Source organism: Mustela lutreola, chromosome 9, assembly GCF_030435805.1.
Source record: "Mustela lutreola isolate mMusLut2 chromosome 9, mMusLut2.pri, whole genome shotgun sequence".
Taxonomy (NCBI): Eukaryota; Metazoa; Chordata; class Mammalia; order Carnivora; family Mustelidae; genus Mustela; species Mustela lutreola.
In genome coordinates this window covers 95,719,379-95,743,279 of record NC_081298.1, presented here as the reverse complement: position 1 = coordinate 95,743,279, position 23,901 = coordinate 95,719,379, and the positions used below count along the sequence as shown (strand labels likewise).

Sequence of the window (23,901 nt, the reverse complement as noted above, 5' to 3'; positions counted from 1 at the left end):
TGGCATGTTCCTCGGGATATCATGGGTAGACACATAACACACCAGCCAGTACAACGACAAACTAACTGCGTTTGGCAAGCTCAGCTCTGCGCCCCTGCTAGGCAATACGCAAACCCTACCTCATGGATATGCCTGAAACTCTGGCTAGACTCTGCACACGGCAGCAAGCCGATCCCTCCTGCTTGCTGCACATCACTCACCCATGAGCTTTATCCATCTTGCACCCATCCTGTGGGAACACACACTATGACAAGTGATGCCCCCTTGTCCCGTGTCCCAGTCTTGGCCTGATCTCAGAATGAGCTCACGCACCAAACACATCTTCCTACATCAAGACCTGCTGAGGGAAGAGGATCTGGTCACACTGCCTGATCGGGTATGTGGGACACAGCACCTGACTGGCCACCTAAAGGAACTCCATGTGAGGGAAAGGTAGCACCAGGAACGGGGGTGGGGGGTGGGGGGGTTGTATCCTGGTGCTTGTTGGCAATGCCCAAGCCGGGCCAAGAGGAGGCTAAGATTCTCAGACAGACAACTCAACAATAAAAACAAGCACAGACACAGTCTCAGAACTTCAAAAACACAGCCAGCTCGGGCTCTACGCGGAGAAGGGGGAAGGAGGAAGATGTGTTTGGAAGGCTTCCTCTGCTTTTTCAAGGAGCCTCTGCCACATGCCCACACTACCAAAGGTTGAGGTATGAAGCTGAGAGCTTCCAGAAGCACTGCGGGGCCAGCAGAATGCAGACAGGGAGAAATGGAGAACATACTTGGAAAGAACAGAAGAGAAACCATGGCTAGGCAGGAGGGGGGTGCATTGGGGAGTAAACAAACCTGCCAGCAGTCCTTCCTCCAGCACAGAGGGAAGCTCTGGCTGACAAGGCCGGAGACACAGAGGAGGGAGGGAGCTGCCTCCTCCCTGAGCCCATCTGTCCTCATCTCCTTGTCCTGCTTTCCCCAGGGTGGGGGGCAGAACAGGTGCACCACATGATCTCAGCGCCCACAGCCCTCAACAGCACGCACAGTGATTACAGCTCCCCCAGTCAGCAGTGGGAGGCCAGGGAAGGAAGTGGAGGTGGAACCGGGGGTTCTGCTCTGGAGAAGTGAACGAGTGAGCTCACAGATCTCTCCTCTGCACCCACAGCACGGCCAGTATCAACCACCCCCTGCTTGCCTTGGGGGCCACCCACCACTCCCAGCCCCACGGAGGCATGCCCAACTCCCCACAGGAGCTAAGTCCACCCCCCCACCCATTCTTCTTCTTCCTCCAGAATACGGCTTCAGGAGCAAAATCCATGCCCTCCCCCCCAATCACTTCCTTGCCTCAAGTTCCTTGGGAGGAGGCCAGGGAACCACCCTGGCTCCCAATCCACCCAGCAGCCGCCTCGCCCTGGAGCCCCCATCCCACGTGGGGAAGCAGAGCCCCTCCCTAGCGGCGTCCCCACCCAGGCAGTGAGGCGGCAGGGTGCCACTTCCAGCACCTCCACAGAGCTTCCCACAGCTTTCCCAGGAAGCGGGAGGAGGATTTCCAGGGACCAAAGTCTAAGAGCGTCTGGGGACTCAAGCAGCTTGCCCACCTGCTACCCAAGCAACCTGATTCCCACAGGCTCCGTGGGCCAAAGAGGAAAGAAGGGCTGAGGCAGGCGCAGGGGCGGGCTCCCTCCCTGCATTCTGCCCCTGCCCGACAGTCCTCACACTCCTTCCCCAGCCCCTCTGTCCAGCAACTTGAGAGGCAGGCACACGAAGCTGCCTCCCGCTCTGTTTTCTCCACCCGGGGCCAGCAGAGGATACTGCTGAGTAATCCCAAACACTCGGTGGGTCCCCAGCCCTGAAAAGAGGGGCAAAGCTCAAGGAAACCTACCGATCCCGGTCCTTGCCGACGCGAGAGGAACATCTGTATTCCCCAGCAATGGCCGATACCCCGACAGATTCTGCCCTGCCCTGCCCCAAATACCCCAGTCTCAGCTCTCAGACGATCACAGTGCCCCCTTCTCTGCTGCCCACGCACCTGGTAACATTCCCTTCCCAGTCCCCCAGACACCCAGCCGCACAGAGTAACAACAGCCGCCCGCCGGATTCCCAGTCATGATGTTGCATCAGCCCCCACCCTACCCAAAATATCCTCACCCCCACCACCTCCTCTCCTCTCCAGCCATCTCCATGGTGACAGCAGCATGACTAATGACACCCTATCAGCTTCAGACTCAGGAGCACAACCCCCCCTCCCCCCTTACACTTCCCCCCCACCCCGGCGCCCCGGGATTTCTGCAGGTTGGACGCAAACCAACAGCACCAGGGACATTCTCTAGAGATTTCCAGAGGCAAGAGTGGGGAGTGGGTTGCATGTCTTAAACACACACACACACACATACACACACACACACACACAACACACACACAGTTCAACAAACCCAATCCCAACTGAACCCAAACCATCCAGCTGAGAAAGCAAAAAGAATCCAAACAAAACCCACACAGGCCTGAGAATTCATTGGTCGCCCACACCCCCGCCACCCCTCCCCCTCGGCTGCTGCTACACACACAGTGGGAGATTAAGGGATCACCAGAGGAGACCCTTTATTTTTATCCAATCCAGTCAAACACTTCACCCCCACCACACACGCGCGCACACACACACACACATGCGCGCGCGCACAAGGTACCTTGACAGCAGCCCCTTGTCCCCACGGCCCGGCTCCTTCACCAGCCTTTATTTCCACCTGCAAAAGAAGCCACAGAGACTGATGAGTCCGGCAGACACCAGGAAAGCAGCGAAGTCCTTCTGCTGCACACCCCCAGCACCGCTGCAGAGCAAGGACGAGAATGGGAGGGAGGGGGCCTCGGAAAGAACGGAGAGCAGGGACCATCTTCCTGCCTCGAGCTGCCGCCCAGACTCTTGGTGGATGGGCTCCTTCGCCTTCCTGTGTTTTTGTTTTCATTTCTCCTTTTTCCACCCTCCCGAGATCCAGGAGGGCACTGCCCCTCCTCCCGCGTCCTGTCTGGCCTCGTCTCTCCCCGCCCTGCCCGCTCTACCTCGGCCGGCCTCCTCTGGTGCATCGGCCGGCGGGCCTCCCATTATCCCCGCCGGAGCACACGGAGGGAGGCACTGCAGAGGAGGCGGCGGCCAGCTGCCGGCTTGGCTCCCCTCCCCGCCGCCGGCGAGGCTGGTGTGGAGGGGGCGGCGCGCTCGCCAGCCAATCCCCGTGGCCCGCCGGGCGGGGGCAGGGCCGCCGGGGGCTGGACCTGCCCAGCCGGGAGGCGGGGGCGCAGCCAAGGGTGCCGCGGAGCTGCGCTGGCTGCTGCCCAGGTCGGCCGCCGCCGCTCCCCGGCAGGCGGGGGATCCCGGGGCATCTCGCTTCCTCCCAAGCAGGGGACCCTGAAGGTAATACCCAGGACGTCCTCTGCATCTCCGGGGTCAGAGAGGACAGACCGCGCCCAGCGGAGCTGGGGTGGACTGGTGGGATTCCCCGCCCCCCACCCCCTCGCAGCAGCACTCTAACCCGAGGACACCAGCATAATACCTCATCCTAGCAGCAGCCAGGACAGTGCCGGTGCCGGGTGCTGGGATAAGAGCAGGAGGGGTGACAGCCCCCCTCATCTTCCAAAAAAAAGAAACAGAAAAAAGTCTTGGCAGTGTGAACCTTTACCGCATTTTTGCAGATGAGGAAACAAGGCAAGACAAGCAAAGGAACTTACCCAAGGTGACAACAGCTAGAACAGGGCAGAGCTGGGACTCCGAGCCAGACCCATCTGGCTCTAAAGCGAGACTCTGAACCATTACACAGTCCTGCTCCTCCCTCCCTCTAGCGCCCACCTCAGAAAAGAGACTGCTTGAAGCCCACACTGCCTGTGGCTCAAAGCCTCACCAAGTCAGCCCTGCCCTCCCCATACACACAAACACCCACACCTTACCCTGGATCACTCATCCCTCATGCCTGAACATACCCCACCCCAGCCAGACAGCCTCCAGCGCCACCACGACAAGGATGTTTCTTTCCTCTTCTCTCAGAAAGGCCACAGAGGGTGGCCCTCCAGGTCCTAAGCAGCCCCCAGACCTCAGGGGTTCCCAGCCCTGGGAAAAGGCTGAGGAGAGGAGGTGATCAGGACCCCAAGAGGTCTGGGCTTCACTTCCTAGACTCTGAGTTTTTGAACACTGTAACACCCAGGAGACTAAAAGAACAGCAGGAGGAGAAAGAACAGGATGGGGATTTCATTTCATTTCATTTCCTGGGCATCCCGGGCACATCCTGCTGTACCCTAACCCTCCCTGGAGCTGAACACCCCAAAATCTCTACCTCTGCGGGAAAGGGCCAGCCACAGAATCTGGCACTCATGTGTCTGGTCCAGTTCCCAGCTCCATCACTATCCAGCCACAGCACCGCGTGTGACTTTACCTCTCAGCCTCACTTGGCTCCTCTGTAGAATGGAACTACAAATACCAGCGAAGCCCTGCGCAGTCCGGAGGATTCTACAGAGAAAGGTAGCATGGTGCCCACCGCATGACTGAGCAGAGCAAGCCACCAGCACTCTGAATTTCGGGGGGAGCTCACCGTGGGCCACTTCTCATCTCACAGATGAAGACGCCGAGCCCCAGGGGAGAGGCAGCTGGTAGAACTGGTTAGGACTCGTGGGAGCCTCTGTTTCAGAGGAGCTCTGCTACCTGCCTGATTGCTGCCCCCTCCGGGGTGTCCTGCGCTGATACTCTGAATGGGACAAGCCATCTCGGGCTCTGGTAAGGAGATTCCAAGAAGCACCAGGGCCCACACCTGCCTCACCCCTGGGGACAAAGGGCAGCCCAGCTGGCTCCTCTCCAGTGTAGGTAACAAGGCGAGGCAAGGAGCAATGTCCCAAACCATGGCTCAAGATAGGAAATGGCTTCTGCACCCCCAAAGCTCTTACTTTGACCTGGCCAAGAGAAGTGCCCTCTTTATCCTGGTCCCCACCACCCCTGGCCCCCCACCCCCGCCCCACACACCTTCTGCTGCCCCATCAGAGTGACTAACACTGCCTGGACAGTGACAATTAATAGCTGTTGTGGCTGCCACAGGTTCTCGAGCCCCTGCTCTGTCCCAGGCCCCGAGCCAGTGACGCCATAGGAGCATCCGATTGGGCATCTGACTTACTCCACACACAGCCTCTAATGGGGAAGTGGACTGAGAGATGGTAAGTCACTTGCCTAGCAACACACAGCTGGTGAGAAGGGAGCTAGAATTCCAATCTAGGCCTTTCTCGTTCCAGTTCTCTAACTGCCCCCTTCTCTGCCAACCCCAGGGAAATGCAAAAAGGGACAGGGTCATTTGAACCTAACCACTTCCCTTCCAGCTATGGGTCTGAGAATAGTAACGTTTTTCATGCCTCAGAGACTTCATGAAGCTGCTCCTTGACTCGGTTCCTCTCCCCTTTCCCCTCCCCTGCCTAGTGCTGGGCTTCCTCTGCCTGTTCCCTCCCTGGGCGGCCTTCCCAGCTCTTCTAGCCCCCGCGAGCATCCCCCACTCCTCTGGGGCCTCACAGCGCAGCTCACAGCCTCTCCTAGAGCACCACTCACAACCAAGCACAGTTATTTATTTACACGGCGTCTTCCCCACGTGGGCGGGGGCCCTGTCTTCCCCACTTTACTAGGCTCTGCACAGAACTGGAATGTGCTAAGTTTCTAGGCAGGGAGGGTGGAGAGGCAGGGGGTTGGGCACTGAAATGTGGAGTCCGCTCTCCTGGTTGACCTTCTCTTTGAGGTCCCCAAGGATCAGAGGGACACCTACTCTCCTGGGAGGGCAGACCTGCTCGGACTGAGCTAGAGCTGAGCCTCAGCCTCATTCAGCCCGCACCAGTCTTCCTCCCCAGCCTGCAGGAGCCACCCTAACTGTCTGACCCACCACTCCAGTGCCAGCTCAGTCCTACCCCACCCACCAGTCCTGGCTCCCCACCCCCAGCAGCCTGAAGATACCCAAGAAGAGCCTGTGGTAGTCAACCTGCCTCCACCTCTGTCCCACACGGGCCCTCTGCCCTTTCCTGAAGCACCTGGAGTCAGGGGCCCACGCTCCTAGCAGAGACACTCTTCACACCCCACGGCCAACCCTCTCCTATCTCTACTGGCCCCTCTTTCTGCATTTTGGACTTCTCAGTGACTGACCCAGATGTCCTTGGGCCCCCTGGGGGCTGCCATGACCGCAGTCCCACTATACTCCCAACAAGAGGAATAGGGCCACAGCCATCCCCACTGAGGAGAGGCAGATGGATTTGCTCACTCTCAGAACACACAAATGACCCCAACACTGAGAACCGCAGTGACATGGGTACCCCCAGGCCAGAAACCACACAGTTACACCAAGACTAGGGGATGGGGACACATGCAGACACAGATTCAGGAGCACATGCAGGAACATCAACCAAACGTCAACCCCACGCAGGGCCCCATACTTGGAGCATGGTATAGCAATTTTATTTAATCCTCAAAATCAACCAGTGAAACAGGAATTATTCACACCCATTCTACCGATAGAGAAATCCACTGACAGGGAGACTAAGCACCTTGCCTAAGGTCACACAATTAGAAAATGACTGAGCAGGGCTCTTGTCATCCCCTCACTTGCACTGATACAGTGGGGGCTGCTCTGGGTAGTTCTAGGATTTTCCTATAAACCTACCCCTTTTAGTGCTGGCAGAGAATAGACAAAGTTCTCTTCTCTGGCATAGCTGTGTCCTGAATGAGGTCACTCCCCACAGATTTTACTTTAAAGCTCAGTTCAAGACCTACTTCCTCCAGGAAGCCTTCTAGGGTTACCCCAGTCCTCTGCCAGCCGACAGCACTTGTAATGTTTCTCATTTGACACTTGGTACTACTATTTGTCAGTCTGGGGGTCCTGCTTCCCCCCCACCGGAATGGCTGGAGTCATGCCTTTCCAAAGCCCCTGAGGGGTTTTGCCCAACATACCACACCTGGAAGGCACCTGAAATCAACTGTGGGGGAAGTTGTACCCTCCTTTCCTTCCCTCTCTACCACACAAAGGATCCTGCCAAAGAAACCCAATACCCCCTCCACCTTCAGAGCCTATGTTTGAAGTCCCCGGTGTCCATGCATCAATTTCCACCCAAGTAATTGCAGCCCATCACACACATCATCCCCTATATTTGAAACTCTTTGCGGTTGTCATGGGAACTGCCTTTGCCTTCATTCACTGATCAGGGCTCACAATTAGCTTTGGCAGCGGAAGTCTGTGTCAACAGCAATCACAAGGAGGAGGAGGAGGAGGAGGAGAAAAGGTGCTTCTCCTAGAGACTAGAGACGCAGCAGAGACAGACTGAACCCAAGTACCCAGCAGCGTCCGAGGGAACACAGTCGGAGCCAGCCAAAAACTCCGCCCGCCCGCCTGCCCGCAGACTTCCCTACTCACAAACAGAACACACCTGGGCCCCCCAGGCTAACAGACAGAGGCTATAGCTCTGCCCAGACCCCGCACGCCTCCTCGAAGCTTGGGAGAAAGTCTTAGAGTCTATTTCCCCACCCCAAATTCAACAGCTTTGGGCCACCAAATGTTCCAGGATCCAAGCAAACAAGAGACCTTAAGAGGTGGTAGAGAGGTGGGACAGGAATGCTGAGTAGTTTAGAAACCCAGGGACAGCGCCCACCCGAGAAAGACTTCCAAGAGGAATTCACACAAAGCATCTTACCTACCACCTGGAGGACCTGGGAATACCCTCAGGGGTCCCTTGCAGTCAGTCCAGTCCTTCCACACCAGTCGTGAGCATTCAAGAAGCATCTCCACACACCTCAGACTCAGGCAAGATGCCCCCTTCCTCCTGGAAGCCCTCTCACCCTACACCTACGGCTACACTGAGACTCTCGGAACATATCTCCTCCCTTCCCCATGGGCCCAAAGGTGAGGAAGGCTGGTCTCTGCCCTCCAGGCGTCCCTCCTCCCTCACAGCCCTGGCAGCCTGTCCTGTAATTATTTGTTTCCACGCTTGTCTCCCTCCCCAGACTGTGAGCTCATTAAGGACAGAGCAAGCGCTGCCTCCTCCTTCCCGCAGCTGAGGCTCCAGCGCCTGGACAGTCCCAGGCGAGACTTGCGCTGAATGAGGCTGGGAAGGCAACTCGCGGTCTGCGAGTCAAAGCAGATGCCTTCCTGCTTGGGAAACTGAAGCCGGTGCCGGAGGGAGTGACGGCCCTCCCCCAGCACAGGGGACACTGCCAGTCCCGCAGCCAGTCCCGCTGCCCATCCCGGGACCCGAGGAACATTCCGGGGAGGTACCGCTCCTCCTTGTCCCAGCACCAGGGCTTCTGACGCCCCACACCATACTGGGGCATGAACGCATACCCTTAAAGAGCAGAGCAATCCGTGAAGGGAGGAAAAGAGGAGACCCGAATGAGCCACTCCGTGTTCTTCCAGCCTAAATGGCTCTGGAGCAGAACAGACTCGATCTAGCCCAGTGTCTGGGTATTTGTTACTGACCCAACATCCCCACACTCCTTCCTGAGGCTTCCTCCAGCCCTGTGGAGGAGGGGTGGAGGGCTGAGGGGGCACATGCCCTCTGGTAAACGCCCCCAAAGGACTTCACTCAATGCAACTCCCCTTCCGTTTGGAAGGTCCGGAACTGCTGCACTCCCAGCAGCGTCTCTGTTTGCAGCCTCCCCAGCTAGGGGGTGAGGGGTGGTCACTGGACTTGGCACTTACACGGGTCAGAGCCGGCAGTGGAGGAAGAACTTGTACAACCTGATGCAAGCCAGCAAGCCCCAGGCCCAAGGTCACCTGCAGGCCAGCCAGTCACCCCAAAAGTCAGGTGCCAGCTTTCTCTTCTCCTTCAAAAACTAATTAAAAACTTGGGCAATGGGATTTCTTAGGCAAATGATGGGAGATGAGGCCCCATGGGGTGTGTCCATGGCGAGCACGGCAGCAGCCTCTGCCCTGCACGGGCCACACTCAGGTAGAGACCCACCGCAGCCCTCAACACCACCACCACCCTCCCCCCGCTGCTGGCCAGGCCGAAAGAGCACTCAAGGGAGATGATGGGGTGCCCTTCCTTTCCAACACCTCTCTTCTTGAGCGTCCTACCTTCGATCCACAAAGGAGCTGTGAAGAAGTGATGGGGAGGGGGAGGGGGAATTAGTGACAACTCCTGAGACCCCTGATGTGGTCTTTCAACCAGTCGGAGGTCCAAGGCAAAAAGGAGACAACAGGGCTAGATGTAAACACAGGCACAGCTCCGGGTGGTCAAGACTGGGGGTGGAGGGGCACCTGGGTGGCTCAGTGGGTTAAGCCGCTGCCTTCGGCTCAGGTCATGATCTCAGGGTCCTGGGATCGAGTCCCGCATCGGGCTCTCTGCTCAGCAGGGAGCCTGCTTCCCCCTCTCTCTCTCTGCCTGCCTCTCCATCTACTTGTGATTTCTCTCTGTCAAATAAATAAATAAAATTAAAAAAAAAAAAAAAAAGACTGGGGGTGGAAAAGGCCACTTCCCCCTTGGGAGCTTCAGAGACAGCCTTTGGGTGGGGAGCCACGCCTCATTCCTATTGTTCTTTCCCCCATAAAACACAGCCCATGCCTTCTAGAAGTGATGATGAACTTCAGGGTGTGTTTGTTTTAGCCTAGGAAAGCACCAGCCCCTTCCAAACCCCTCCCTGCTTACCTTGGAGGTGGGGTGGGGACAGGGATCCCAATCCAGTATATTCTTCTGAGAGCCGCCAGCACAAACAACTATGTCCCCAACCCAGTTACAGGTTTCAGTGAGGGTCCAGAGATCACACAGGGAAACTCTGTATTCAACAGAACTTTTCAGAGTAATGGAAACATTCGCTATCTGTGCTATCCTGGGCACATGGCCACATGTGCATCCTGAGCAACTGAGGGGTCGCTAGTACAGCTGAGTTACTGAATTTGGTTTTATTCCATTTTAAGTAATTTAAATTTAAATGGTCACACAGGGCTAATGGCTACCATACTAGACAGCTCAGAAAGAGTGCATTTCTTAAATCTGGGGAGTCCATGAGTATTATTGAGAATCTGCTGAAAACCACGGGCCTGCTCCCCAGTACCTTCACACATCATTTGGCAGACATTTTCAGAAAGTTTGCAGACTTTATTCCAACACAGGTCTGAGATTAGGTCTAGGTTTAAGACTGTCTATAACTTGACCAAAAACTTTTACTAAGAGCAATGTTTCTTCTGCAAAGTAATTGTCTAAGTAATATGAAAACAGACCTGATATTATACTTCACAGTCTCAATAGGAGACACCAAGCATGGAAGCCCCCACCTGACAGAGGATGTCCTCATGACATCCCTCCTATTCAGCACCCAGCCTCTCCCCAGACATGTGCAGGCACAGGAGAGGCACTCCCTCTCAGGGCTGGCTCTTCATTTTTGGAACAGCTGTAAATGTTAGACATTTATTTTTCTCTTCTTTTTTTTAAAGTAAGCTTTATATCCAAAGTGGGGCTTGAACTCATGACCCTGAGATCAAGAGTCACATGTTCACTGACTAAGCCAGCCAGGCACCCCTAGACAATTCTTTTTTCTAACACAGGTTCAATCTCCCTGCTTATAATTTCCATCCACTACTAAAAGTTCTGCACACTCCTCTACACATAGAAATTCCCTCTTTCACATAAGACTCACCTTGGCATTCTTCACTGCCAAGCTGAACAGCCCTATTTCCTTCAGTTATCCTACATGTGACCATTCTGACAGATCTCAAGAGAGGCTGTCAACAATGCTTTTGGAGTTTCAGCTCTTCCTACTTGCTAGGAAACCAGGGTTCCTTACCTGTGTATTAGTTTTTCTTTTAGTTTCTTTTAGTTTTAGTTTCTTTTAGTTTTTCAAGTACAAGATTCTGGATTCACTGATTAGATTCCATCAGCTCTGGCTGGGGCCCATTGCTCCAGACTACCCCCACTTAACCCCTTGTTCTATCATTCAACTTAATACCTGCACCACAGCCCTCACCACTCCACCCCACGCCCAGAGCTGACACTCCTACTCCCCACCAACATCTCACACCAATACCAACAGGCATCTTAGGAAGATGGTACACATGTCTTCTCCTCCATAAGTCTCCAAACCCTCCCATAAGATCCAAGGTTCTATAAACACACCCCTCTTTCACAACCACCACCATCTACTACTCTCATGGGCTCCAAGATCCTGTCAGGCTGCTTACCAGCAGACGTCTTCCAAGAGCCCTCTCCTGACTATTCTCAAAACACACACACACAAGTTCCACAAGTTCTTAAGGGGTTTTATTGATAACTCACTAGACTAGAAGGTAATGGGTTCCAGAAGAACAAGAATAAACCCTAAAGTAAATCTCAAGAGGTTCCTTATCTCCCTGATCTGCAGGGCAAAGAAATGGGTTGGGTTGGGGCTACCTGGGTGGCTCACTTGGTTAAGCATCCGACTCTTGGTTTCCATTCAGGTGGTGATCTCAAGGTCGTGAGATCGAGCCCCATGTCTGTGGAGCCCCACACTCAGCTCCAAGTCTGCTTAAGTTTCTCTCTCCTTCTCCTGCCCCTTCCCACACCCTGTGTATGTGCACCCACATGCACACTCTCTGAAATAAATAAATCTTAAAAAGAAAGAAAGAGAGAGGAAAGAAAAGAAAAACAAGTGGGTCATCTTCCTTACTCTTCTTGGCAACTAGAGTTGTCTACCTGTTCATCCAGACTTACTTAGGGCCCCTTCTCCAAGCTCCACCCCCTTTTCCCAATCACACAAGTACTGAAGATCGGCTCCTCACACCACATGCACATACAAATCACCTGGGAATCTGGTTAAAGCACAGATTCTGGGGCGCCTGGGTGGCTCAGTGGGTTAAGCCGCTGCCTTCGGCTCAGGTCATGATCTCAGGGTCCTGGGATCGAGTCCCACATCGGGCTCTCTGCTCAGCAGGGGGCCTGCTTCCCCACCTTTCTCTGTGATCTCTTCCCTTCCTCTCTCCTACTGTGATCTCTCTCTGTCAAATAAATAAATAAAATCTTTAAAAAAAAAAAAAAAAAAAAAAAAAGCACAGATTCTGATTCAGTATGTCCTAGGTGGGGCCCAAGATTCTGCAGCTCTAACAAGCTCCCAGGTAACGCCAGTGCTGCTGGTCCACTGACAGGCACAGAGGACACCTGGTCACGAGGCATTCAGATTCTCCGAGACTCAGGGCAAGCAAGCAACTGGCGCTAGAAGAGCCCAGGCGGGCGCCCATTGCCTCGGTCTCTCATCTGCATCAGCGAATTTCCACCCTAACGACACATTAGATGCACCCGGGGAGCCCCAGCCTGACTAGGTTCACCACAGACCAATTAAATCAGAATCCCTGAGAGTGGAGCCCAGGGGATGGCAAAGTGGAATCCCTGGGCCACACGGTTGATAAAGAGACTGAACGAGGCGGCTATGAAGTGGCTTCTCTTCAGGATGACTTTAAATAAAAAGCTGGCCTTCTGATCTGTCCAAGAAGCTGCAGGAGATGCCATCATTTATTTGCAGAAAACCAGATCTATTAATTTGGCTGGGCAGCTTTATAAAGAGCCATAGGGACCAACCCCATTCCCCAGAGCTCACCACCTGCCTTTCTAGTCTCACAAACCACCTTTTGAACAATCTGCTCTGGAGTGGGCCAAAACAGAAGTCAAGCTTATGTGTTCATAATTTCCCAAATCTCTGCAAAATTGGGACCTTTTGCCTGTCTCCAGTCTTTCAGCCCTCTTTCAGCCACCGTGACTGCATAAAGATTGTCACTCTGCAAGCGCAGGTGACTGTTCCGTAGGGAGCCAATGGCTCACACTCAGGCTGAGGCAGCGGACAGGCTCTCCCTCCCCAAGCACACAAGCACACCCGTGCAGTCTTCCCCAAGCTCACTCCTCCCCACACAGCAGGGCCCCGGTAGCTGTTCTCTGTCCCCAGCTATGCAGCCGAAGTTGTAAGCCTACTCTTCCTTCTCGTTCTTGCCGGAGGAGTACACACAAGACGTTTATTGTCTTGGGTATTTTCCACCAGCCTCAGCACATTCTGGCCACTGGACTTCCTGACACTCCTCTTAAGGGGTCAGACCACTCCTGAATCTGCCCTCAGCGACACGCACCCCCTTTCCACATATGGAGCGTGGCCTTCCACCATCCACGCTCACTCAACAGCAGCCCGCACAGCCACCCAGATGGCTCAGTTCTCCCTGAGTCCCACCACCATCCTCTTTGGGGCACCATTCAGGGGCTGTACTGTCAGCATTTCCTTTTGAGGGGGGCAATCCTATCCCTCCTGCTAAGTTCCCTTTTAGAGCCTGTGGCCATGGGGTTAAAAACTGTTTGCATTTGTAAAAAAAATTTCTAAACTCTGTGGCCAATGCCTGTCCTTGCCCAGCCTTCACTCCGGCTTCACAGACGCTAAGCTGGGGTTCCTTTCTCAATAATGGATCTGATCACCTCTGTTTTACCAGTCAATTCTCCCCTTGCTGGTGGGAACTGGTGCCAGCCCGAGAACACCCCTCCTCCCAGCCTCTGTCTTCAGAAACACAGAGTGACAGGCAAGGCAAGAATTCACAGGTATTCTGATACTGTGGAGGGGTCCCCAATGCTGAGGTATCTTGTCTCAAAACTGGCAGAGAGAGCCACTGAAGCCACGTGGCTGAGAGCCACACAGTGTTTTCACACTATATATATATAATCTTCCCATTTCTCTTCGTTTTCACCCACAATGTTCTCAGTCGAGCTTCCCACCTCATACACATGTTTTTCTAAGGAGGGTTTGGATTTTTTTTTTCCATTAATAGTTATTCTCCGACCCTTCCTATCAGGTGTTTAGTGCCTTCACCCATGAGCAACTTCTCAGTCAGGCCCAAGACCACAGCAGGTCCCGGCCCCCGGGTGTCCAGCCTCCTCCGCCAGCACAGAGGCTGGCAAACTCCTCCCTCCTTCAGCCCGGCTCCAGAGTTCTTCTGTGAGCAAGCTACAAGATGTCTAGAGATAAACACTTAATTTGTATTATATCTCTACAATTACCACTCAGAGACTAACTAATACAGAATTGCTTATGCATAAAGACACCACACTGTCTCCGTTTCTTTCACCCATGGCCACCCCTCAGAGTTCGAGTTCCCTCCCAACCATCTTCTCTAGATATTCTAGGAATGTTTTGTCCCCGTCTATTGATTACCTACTATGTGCCAGACATTATGCATATATTAATCTCCATTAATCCTCACAACAACCCCGCAGAGAAGGGTCACGCCATCCGACAACTAAAAAACCGATGCTCAAGGGGCGCCTGGGTGGCTCAGTCAGTTAAGTGTCAGCTCTTAAGCTCAACTCAGGTCTTGAACTCCGAGTCATGAGTTCAAGCCCTACGTTGGGCTCCATGCCCAGCATGAAGCCTACTTTTAAAAAAAAGAGAAAGAGAGAAAGAGAGACACCAGTGCTCAAGACAGTAAGCAGTATAGTGCTTACTTTGGGGTCCGAGACCTACTTTGTCTCCACACCCACCAAACCCTACTTTTCTAATTAGGCATCTTCGTTGTGCTACAAGTCACCACTCAGGTAAAAAGAATGTGAAGACTATCAGCCTCAGACATCAGCCTAGGACCTAAATCCTTCCTGCCATTAGGAAGAAAGACCTCAGTCCAGGAATGAACCACGTCAAGGCAGACGACCTCACGTTCAGTACCAGAGAGCAGTCACCTGGCTCTGGTGGGAGGGCCCATCCCTGGGAGCGATCTCTAGTCTTAAAATAATGAACTTCTTTTCTGAGAGAAGGGGCTCCACAGGACCTCCTCCTACACACACACACACTACAAAAAAGAGTGAGGAGAAGAGAAGAGAAGACGGGAAGCCCAAGATAACGTCCCCCCTTTACAGAATGATACAAGGAAGCTGTTAGTAGACAGCTCAAAGGAGGCAGGGGGAGGTGGAGACGGGATGGAAGAAAAAGGGGCCTAGAAGAAGAAATGCCAGGGAGCAGGGAGGCAAGGAGATGGACTGGTTCTCAAGAGACTCCTGGATGCTGTGTCTTGCCCCACCTGAAGAATCAGGGCCAAACTCTAAAGGTCCATTCCTGAGCCAAAACCAAAAAAAAACCCCCAGATGTCAGTAATATGTCTTCCCCTTTCCCAACCTCCCCAATCCCAGGACGCATTCCCTCTGCTACAAGCTTGCTCAGGTCTAATGCTTAAGGTCCCAGCAGTCCCCCTGGGGCTGGTAAATGCGGGGCTGGTTCCTTGGCTCAGTCATGCAAGCAGAGCCTCTCGGGGTATTTCTCAGTTCCTTGACTATGCCAGAGATACGCTCATTAAATGCAGCATGGTCTGGACAGTGGTCTCACGCTTTCAGCTTTCACAGACCCATTAAAAAAAAAGTTGTAGATCTAAAGCTACTAGTTACCATCTTGTATTTTACCAAGTAAAGACTTTTTTAAAAAAAATAGACCCACTTTCCATCAGCACTCTCATTTTATAAAAGAAAACACATTTTGAACGTCAAATTGAAAGGTTCTATGCTTAAAACAAGTCTAAAAAAGCTCACTCCAATTGTCCTCTTTCCATTACTTCTCTAGAAACTGGGAGAGCTTTGTGGTGGGCCAGCACTGGTTACATGCCCGTATGCGGACCTTCCGTCCTGGGACACCTGGGACACCAGTCCCAGACGCTGGGGGCCTACAGGGGCAGCCGGCCATGGAGAGGTCCACAGAGATACAGATCTCTCAGCAGAGCGGTCTCTAAGCCTCAGCGAAGCCAGATCCCTGTATTTGAACCATGATCACCGGGCTGCCCAGGCCAGCAGCTTAGGCACAAGGATGACAAAGACCCTGGCCTCATTCCCCGCCCCCTTCACTCGGCTATGCCGCACTGGTGCTGCCCTAAGAAAAGCTCAGACATGGTTCGACAGTGCCACTGGTTCCAGGACCATCCAACTTGGAAAGATCAGCCCCCCTGCTCCTCGGGTTTGATCACAGGAGAAGTAGAGTGAAACATAAGTGGAGGGAGGGTGAACGCTTGAAGGAAGCAACCAAGGGAACCAAGCTTTCAAAGTAGACTGAGCAGGTCTTCCTTACACCAGAACAGCAGATCTCTTGCCAAGCAGTGAAGCCTACCCCTGCTCTTCTCCCCGCTTTCAGAAAGGGACCCACAGGGCCCCACACCAGCAGGATGCCAACTCCCCAAGGCACCAGCAACATACAGGGGGTGGACGTGGTCTCCCAGGCTGGAGTGGGGAGCTGCCTGCTTTAACCAGAGACCGGGGAAGTCAAGCACAGAGCCTGTGGTCCTGGGTCGTGACAGGCAGCTTCCACAGGGAGTGGACAGAAGGTGAAAAGAGCAAAAAACATCCCAGCGACACCCACTTCCCTGCCCCCGACACTTGGAGCTTCCTATCCAGCCACGGGACCACAGCCCCATCAAGCTCACGGCACAGCTGGGCGCTCAGCGGTCAGGGAAATCCCGAGCACCAGCCGCCAGCCCGTAGAAGCCACAGGTGCCCTAGCCCTCAGAAGCGCGGCTGCTCCCAGCCCAGCTGGAAAGGGCTTCAAAGGCCATCAAGCGCAACCCCTCCATTTCCCCAGGGAGAAGACAGGCCCCGAGAGGGGGCCCTAGTTGCCTGAGCCCTCGGACAAATCAGTGGCTGAGCGCAGGCCGCTGGCTCTGTCCAGCGCCAGTTCCGCTGCCTAGAGCGACCTCAGCCGCTCCGCCGCTCCTCCCATGCTGCTCAACTTTGCTCATCACTACTCCTGCCAACTCTCCGCTATCGAGGCTGCCACCAACCTCGTGCTGGCAGCCCGCCACCCAACTAGAAGGGAAAGATGGCTAGTGCAGGGTCACTACCTCTCCACTTTCCCCTTTCATCTCGTCCCCGCTCCTCCTTTCCTCCATCCCCCTATTCCAGATAAAGGGAGTACTCTTTCCTGGGCTTGACAGGGTCTCAAAAGTACATCATTTATTCATTCACTCATTCATTCCATTAGTCTCCGAGTGCCGACTACATGTCAAGGAACAGGGCCGGGTCCTGAGAACACAAGAGATAAACAAAAGTCTTTGACCTCCAGAAGTACTTCAGTCCAGCAGGGGAACCCAAATCATGGGTTGTCATTAAATTTCCAGTTCCAGCTGGCGCTCTTGCTGTCTTTCTGAGAAGAATGATGGGGCCATCCCATTCCATCAGGGCAGCATAAAACCACCCTATCACCCCAAATCTTTCTTTCCAAATCCCTCAGTCTCTACCCCTTACCTGACACCAACACTCCCCATGTCACTCAAGCATTGGTGTGACCCTGAAGTACACCTGAGGCTTCAAGCAGGACAAAAAAACTTCTAGAAATAAGGCTGGATGTGTCCTGCATCAAATGCAAACATCAGAGATGAGAGTGCTGGCCGGAGCCCCCACTCCCTGGTTCCTCTAGCTTTCAAACCATCAGCCCGGCAAAGAAGCACAAGCCCGCTCGGGCCCACAGCCCCATCCAGAGTTAGACGGAAAGGATGAGAACGGAAGCACGGGCTGAACGGTGTCCGACAAGCCCCTGGGAGAACAGCGGTCGGTGGTAAGGGCAGGGCGGCCGAGCAAGGGCCCACTTACCTCCTTGAGAAGCCCCACCTTCTTCTTCAGCACCTCACACTTGCGCAGTTTGCAGATCTGGTGCGTGCGGCGGTTGGTGCAGCTGGTGCAGGCCCCGCAGTTCTCCAGCCGCCGGCAGGGCTCACAGGTACCACACCGTTTTCGTTTCTTTCGCCCATCTCCACCCCCTCGGAGCTGGGGCTCGCTCCCAGCCATGGGGAGCCCAGGCCCCTGGAAACCCCCTACCATCACCTGGCCCTGAGGGAAGTCATAAAGGCCTGGCAGTTCCGGCTGGACTGCCAGGGGCACCTGAAATTGGCTCATAGTGCTGCCAGGGGCAGGGGCATAGGTGCCAGAGAAGGGCCGCGGTCCAGCGTCCTGCCTGCCCGCCAAGGCCCTCCACCAGGTCTTTCTCTCCTAAGACAGTCAAGAGTGCACAAGGGTGAAGGCAAGTAACTCCAGTATCCAGAATGGGCGCCTCTTCACCTCCTCTGCAGCACTCTGGCCGGGCTCAGCCGGGGGCCACTCTCCCATCTGCTGGAGCCCGGGATCTGGGGCAGGACACCAGCAGCGGTCCCCAGAGAAGGGATCATCTTGGCTGGGTGGGCTCTTCACCCTCACCCACCCTGGACCCAGGCATGAGGTGAGCAGGTGGGTGTGTGGTGGGGGCTGGGCAGGTTGAGGAGGTTCTCCTGGTATTTGTCCTCCGGGGGGGGGGGGGGCAGGATGATGGAGAAGAAGACAGCGATGCCTAAAAAAGAGACAGAAAGGGGAAGCGCATCACTGGAGGCTCAGGGACAACTTTCACATGTTACCTCTTCCTGCTTCTGGAAGAAGAGAAAATGGGGGAAGAGAAAGGGCTTGCTCACATGAAGTCCTGCCCAGAACCTCTGGCAGGGCGCACCGGCACCCGCTCCCTGCATGCGGGAGGAGGCCTTGCGCCCGATGGGGGTGCTGAGGGAACCTGCCCAACGAATGTAAGGGGGTAATCAAGGTGAGATTTCTAAGAAAGTTGTCCTCTCCCCCCACCCCCGGGCTTCGGAGAGTTTCACCAAAATTCCCACACACACACCCTTCACTGGAGGTCGCTGGGCCCTCCCCGAGGGAGCAGGGCTTTCAAAATAAAGTTTGCTGAGAGCTTCACTCGGCGGGGCTGCCCGAGCGCCCCCGGCACGGAAGCGGCCTGGATGGGGGCGCGCCCGGGGTAGCCCGCGCCGGCCGCCCCGCCGCGCCCCCCTCCCCCGCCGGTCGGCCAGACCCGGGAGGGAGGCCCGCTCCGCCGAGGGGGCGCGGGGAGGGGGGCGCGCTCCAGCTCGGGCCGGGCCGCGCGCGCGCCGCCGCTCGGGCTCCTTTGTTCTGGGGCCTCGGCCGCTCGGCTCCGGCGGCTCCGCAGCCCCCGCCCCGCCCCGCCGCCCCCGCCCGGCTCCGCTACACTGTGACCCGTAGCACCGCCGCCCCGTCCCCCGCAACAAAGTAGCGGGGCCCCCCCCAGGCAGGCCCCCGGGCCGTCCCCTCCCCCCTCCCCGGGCCGGGCCCCCCACGCCTCCCCGCCGCCCCTCCCCCACCCCGGAGCCGGAAAGGCACCGACTGCACCGACCTGCCCGCCGCCTCCGGGGCGGAGCGCACAAAGGGGCAAAGTTTCCCGGCCCGCGCTGCCGCCGCCACCACCGTCGCGGCCGCCGCCGCCGCCTGGGGCGCCCGCCTCACGGAGCGCCTGGCCGGGCCGAGCTCGGCGCGCGGAGCCCCCCGCCCGGGCCGAGGAGGGGACGGCGCAGGAGGAAGGAAGAGGCAGCGGCGGCCGCGGCGGCAGCAGCAGCAGCAATGAAGGCGTCCGCGGGACTCCCCGCCCCCCGCGCGCCGCGGCACGTGCTCGCCCGGGGACTCCCCCGCCCGAGAGGGCGCGCACGTGCGGCCGGGCCGAGCCCCGCCGGCCCCGCCGCCCCCTCCGCCGGGCCCGGGGCTGCGCGATGGCGGGAGTGGGGGGGAGTTCCCTCGGAGGGGGGAGGGGACCGAGCGGGGAGCCCGCGGCCGCAGGGCCCGGCTCCGCCGCCGCGCCTTTGCACCTGCAGCACCTCCCCACCCCCGCGTCGGCCCTCCCAGGACCCGGCTGCCACCTTGGGGCTGGCGGCCCCCGCCCTCCGGCGCTTCTGCAGCCCGGGCAGGCGAGGCGGGCCGCGCGGGGTGGGGCACGCGGACCTCCCAGCCTAGGCCCTCGGCCGAGCCGGCCCCGGTGTCTCCACTTCCTGCCGCTCCCTATGGGCCCGAGCGGTCTGGGACGGCCCCGGAGCCCCGGGAGCCCTGAGCTCCGGGCCTGACTGACCCCCCTCTCCCGGCTGCCGCTCGCTCATTCCGAGGCAGGACAATGGGGGACATCGCGCGTTTGCGTACCGAGTCAGCCTGGCCGGCAAGGAGGGGGTACCCGGGGGCAGAGGCTGCGGGCCGGCCGCGGGGCACCCTCGCAGGGGTCACGGCCGAGCGCCGTACTCAGGCGGACCCCAGGGCCCCGCCATCGCGAGCCTCCCCCGCGCCGCACTCGGCTCTTTCGCGTCGAAAACAAAGACTAACCCGATACCCCCGCCCTGCCTCCCAGAGGAGGGGGAACGGGCGCGTCGCGGAGGGTAACGGGGGAGGACAGCGTTCAGTAGGGGCTCGGAGAGCCTCCGCGGGGGCCGTGGCACAACCAAGCCCCATTAGCCGGTGCACACACTTTGAAAAGTCACCCTGGGCTGTTTTCCAGGCAGAGGACACGGAGCACGGCACAAGAATATTTCCAAGTTGCCAAACTGCCCGTTCTCTCTGCTGCTTTTTTACCCTCACCTGTTGTGCAGGCCAAGTTGAAATTCCAGGTTAAATTAATTCTGCTCCACCCATCTGGCCTGACTGCTAGGCGAGTGCCCGTAGCTGCCTTCCACCTACCTGGGTTGCTGGGGAGAAGGGTGGGTCTCTAACACACACACACACACATACACACACACACACACGCTCGCGCGCGGGCAAGTCCTGGCAGAAACAACCACGGGGCGGACTGGCCTGACCAGTTTGGGCGGTGCTCAGGGAGCCAGGTACCTGGCAGGCATCCCCGCCCGACTGAAGCTAACAACTCAGCCAGAACTGGAAAAAGAGCATTCGGCCGGCTATTTAGAAGAAACAAAAAAAGTAACTGATCTCAAGTAGCGCTGTCCAGAAAGCCCTAGGCGGTAGGAGAAGCCGGGGTTCTGCCTGGAACTTCCCTCCTCGCAGGCCTTTTTTTGACAGCCTGCTGCTGCGGCCAGTGTTGTCAGCTGTGGGTGGGTAGGAACATGGCTGCGGTACTTACTTCCTACCCGGGTGCTTGAGAGTACTAAAGAGTTTCTGTTCAGGGAAGTAAGTCTAGAGCTGAGAAGAGATACTTTGAGAGTATAATTTTCAATCAAACATGAGAACAGGCTGTGGACTTGAAATTGTTGTCACTGTAATAAATGTTTAATGTTTTCAATAATTCATTTTAATGAAAATTATGTAAAAGAAAATGTAGAATATACAGAGAATTTGAAGACAAACATCACCCAAATACAACCCCATTTAACTATGTGCTACATTTCCTTCTAGCCTTTTCTATTTGTAGATTAGTTCCTTTTTTTTTTAATAACGTGGTTGTACTCGCTCTGATTACGCAATTTGCTGCCTTCTTTTCACTTAACTTTATACCATAAGCATTTCCCTATTTGTTTCACAATCTCCAGATAGCGTGACAATGGGGCGAAGCAGGTGGCTTAGGAACAGCGAATTCTGGGTTCCAGACCCAGCTGTGTCATTTGCTAGCAGAGTGACCTTGGACAAGGTACTCACCAACTCTGAGAGAATCCAAGTAGTTGGCCTAGGGCATTCTAGACAGCATTACTTGAAATCAGTTACTTTTTTATTCTTCATAGGGCATAATAAATGAGAACAGTTATTGTCTCACCTGTAGAACAACCTTGTGAACCAGGTACTATCATGAAACTCATTTTACAGATAAAGGAACAGAGAGATTAAGTAACTTGCCCAAGGTCACTCAGCTAGCAAATGGTAGGTTCAGAATTTGAGCCTGGCATCTTTCCTCCCATATTCTGAGCAATTTACTGTGTGAAAGTACTCTCCACCAGCCATCTATGGGAGCAGGGGTTGTTAAAACCCTGGGGCTTAGCTAGCTAGGTGGATGCCGGTGCCATTCACCAAGCAGAGTGTGGCAGGAGACGTGCATGGAGCCATCCATGTGGAGCTGGAAACACACACGTGAGCCTCATTGCTGAGCACAGTGTGAGACCTCAGGTGTGGAGGGGCTCACGGTAGCGGACATGGAGAGTGAAAGGAAAGGGCTCCAGAGAAACGGGCCTGACAAGGGGCCAGCCACAGAGACTAACAAGGAGCAGCCAGGGAGGTGGGAGGGGAACCGGGCCCAGACGGACACCTGCCTGTGTTTTCCCAACTGCTTCTCCCTCCGGAACCCTGCCCTTCTCATTTGCTCATTTCCTGTGCCTAGGGAAACCCCTTACCACTTCACCCCCACACACACACCCCGCCCCAGCTACTCCTTCTACCTGCCAAATTCCCACTCGTCCTGCAAGTCTCAGCATAAATGCCAGTTCTTCTATGAAACTTTTTCCAGCTCCCGGGATTCCAGAGCCCCACCTACCACCACCCCCCCCCCAAGAAGTTTGAGGCTCCCTCCCTTTGCAACACTTATCTTATCAGCATTGTAATTGTTGGTACATTTCCCTCCCAGTTACTCTGGGCTCCTAGAGGGCTGGGACCTTGTCTTTTCACCTTTGTAACTGTACACCTAGCACTGGATCAATATGTGTTGAATGAAGAAATGAGGTCAGTAGAACCTGATCAATGACATATCCCAGTGACATCGAAGACCCACAGGCTTCCGAGAGTTTGCTTTGTCTTTTTTCTAGCGGGCCTTCTCGGCTCTGCAGCCTCCTGTGCTGTCGGGTTACTCCTTCCTCACACTCAGGGCGGCAGAGCAGCCTGAGGTGCCCAGCGAAGCTCTCTGCCCCGGAGGCAGCATTAAGCTAGAGGCAGTGGTTTGCTAACTGTGGTCCCCAGACGCAGCATCACCACACCTGGGAACTTGTTAGAAATGCAAGCTCTCCGGCCCCACCTAAACCTACTGAAGCAGAAACTGCAGGTGCGGGCCCAGCGCTGTGTTTTAACAAGCCTTTGGGTGATGCACGCTGGAGTTGGAGGAGCACTGGACTCGCCCGAAGCCAGCGGTTGAGAAACCAGATCAGCACCCAGGCGGCGGCCAGAATCAGGCCCCAGGCGCTTAGAGGAAGTAGACTGGGAGAGGCTCCTTTTAATTAAGCAGGGTGGTTAGCCCCACCCCCCAGCGACCGAAGACTGAGCCCTTTTTAGGCCAGGGCTCCGGTGAGGTCAGGACCTGGCTGCCGCAGCTGCCCCAAGGGTTAGAAAGGGAAATCCCGTCGCGAAGGAAACAAGCCCAGTGGACTGCGAGCTCTGCAGGGTTGGCAGGGGGCGTTTCCCCAGCTGGGGACGGAGGTGGGGCTGGGAAATCGTGAAGACTTCCCGCTCCACTGAAGTGGATTCAGCATGCGGAGAAGAGCACAGGGAGTTGGGTTTGATGTGCCCGCGTGGTTCTTCTGGAAGTCACTTCATGGAATGAACACTGCCGCTTGCTTGCGGAACCTGTGAATGATCGCGTGTGACTAACCTCTGAGATGCTTGGCCTTGCTCCTTCTCTTTAGCTAAGATGCAATTTGTCCTGTCTGAAGGAGCTTTGCACTATGGAACCTTTTGCAGAAATGTAAACATACAGCCAGGTCCCCACCTGAAGGCATGGGGGGTTTATTTGGTTGGGGATGTGTTTCTTCTTTGGTCCTGTACTGGTTAAAAATATTATCAGCTGTTTTCGGCTGTTTTTGTAGAGTTTTCCTGTTTCAAAGCGCTTCCACATATATTATCATTCTGTCTGCAGAGTGGCGAATACACCAAGTGCAAGTGTTACTTTCCTTTTCTTTCTGTGACATAGCTTTTATTCTTATTATCACCATCTCACAGATAAAGGAACAGGGACTCAGAGAGGTAATTTGTCCAAGGTCATTCACTACCAGGTGGCACAACTGGGCCTACAATCCAGGACCTCTGTAATTCACCTATCAGGGCCAGAGCTGATATGGGGCAAAAGCCGGCATTTTGCTCCTAGGAAGAAACAGATGTGTCCGTAGATTCCTTTTGGTCATGCATTGGTTAGTGTGATGTGTGTAGCATATCTAGACTATGTTTTCTGAGTAACTCAGCAAATGCTTTCCTGTTTTATTTTTGAATTTAGGCTGAATCAAATAGACTGTATAACTAGCAAGGAGAATGCGAGATCCCCACCGTAGTAGGAAAAAGATGAAATAACCTGGAAAT

General features: G+C 55.4%; 1 protein-coding gene across 4 annotated transcripts in view; it reads right to left on the bottom strand.

Moving 5' to 3' along the window:
- TET3 (tet methylcytosine dioxygenase 3) overlaps nt 1-20,741 on the bottom strand; it is a 102,517-nt gene extending 81,776 nt beyond the window's left edge. The window contains exons 1-3 of one of the 4 annotated variants that reach the window (XM_059188080.1): nt 20,320-20,741; nt 17,524-18,253; nt 2,661-2,717 (exon numbers count right to left, since the gene is read on the bottom strand). In XM_059188080.1, the coding sequence (XP_059044063.1) occupies nt 2,661-2,717; nt 17,524-17,826 (360 nt within the window). In that variant the 5' untranslated portion in view covers nt 17,827-18,253; nt 20,320-20,741. Of the gene's footprint in view, nt 1-2,660; nt 2,718-3,030; nt 3,173-17,523; nt 18,254-18,574; nt 18,735-19,099; nt 19,228-20,319 lie in introns of those variants that run through there. The other 3 variants (XM_059188079.1, XM_059188081.1, XM_059188082.1) reach the window with 3 other exon arrangements.
- Between the last annotated feature and the right edge of the window lie 3,160 nt (nt 20,742-23,901).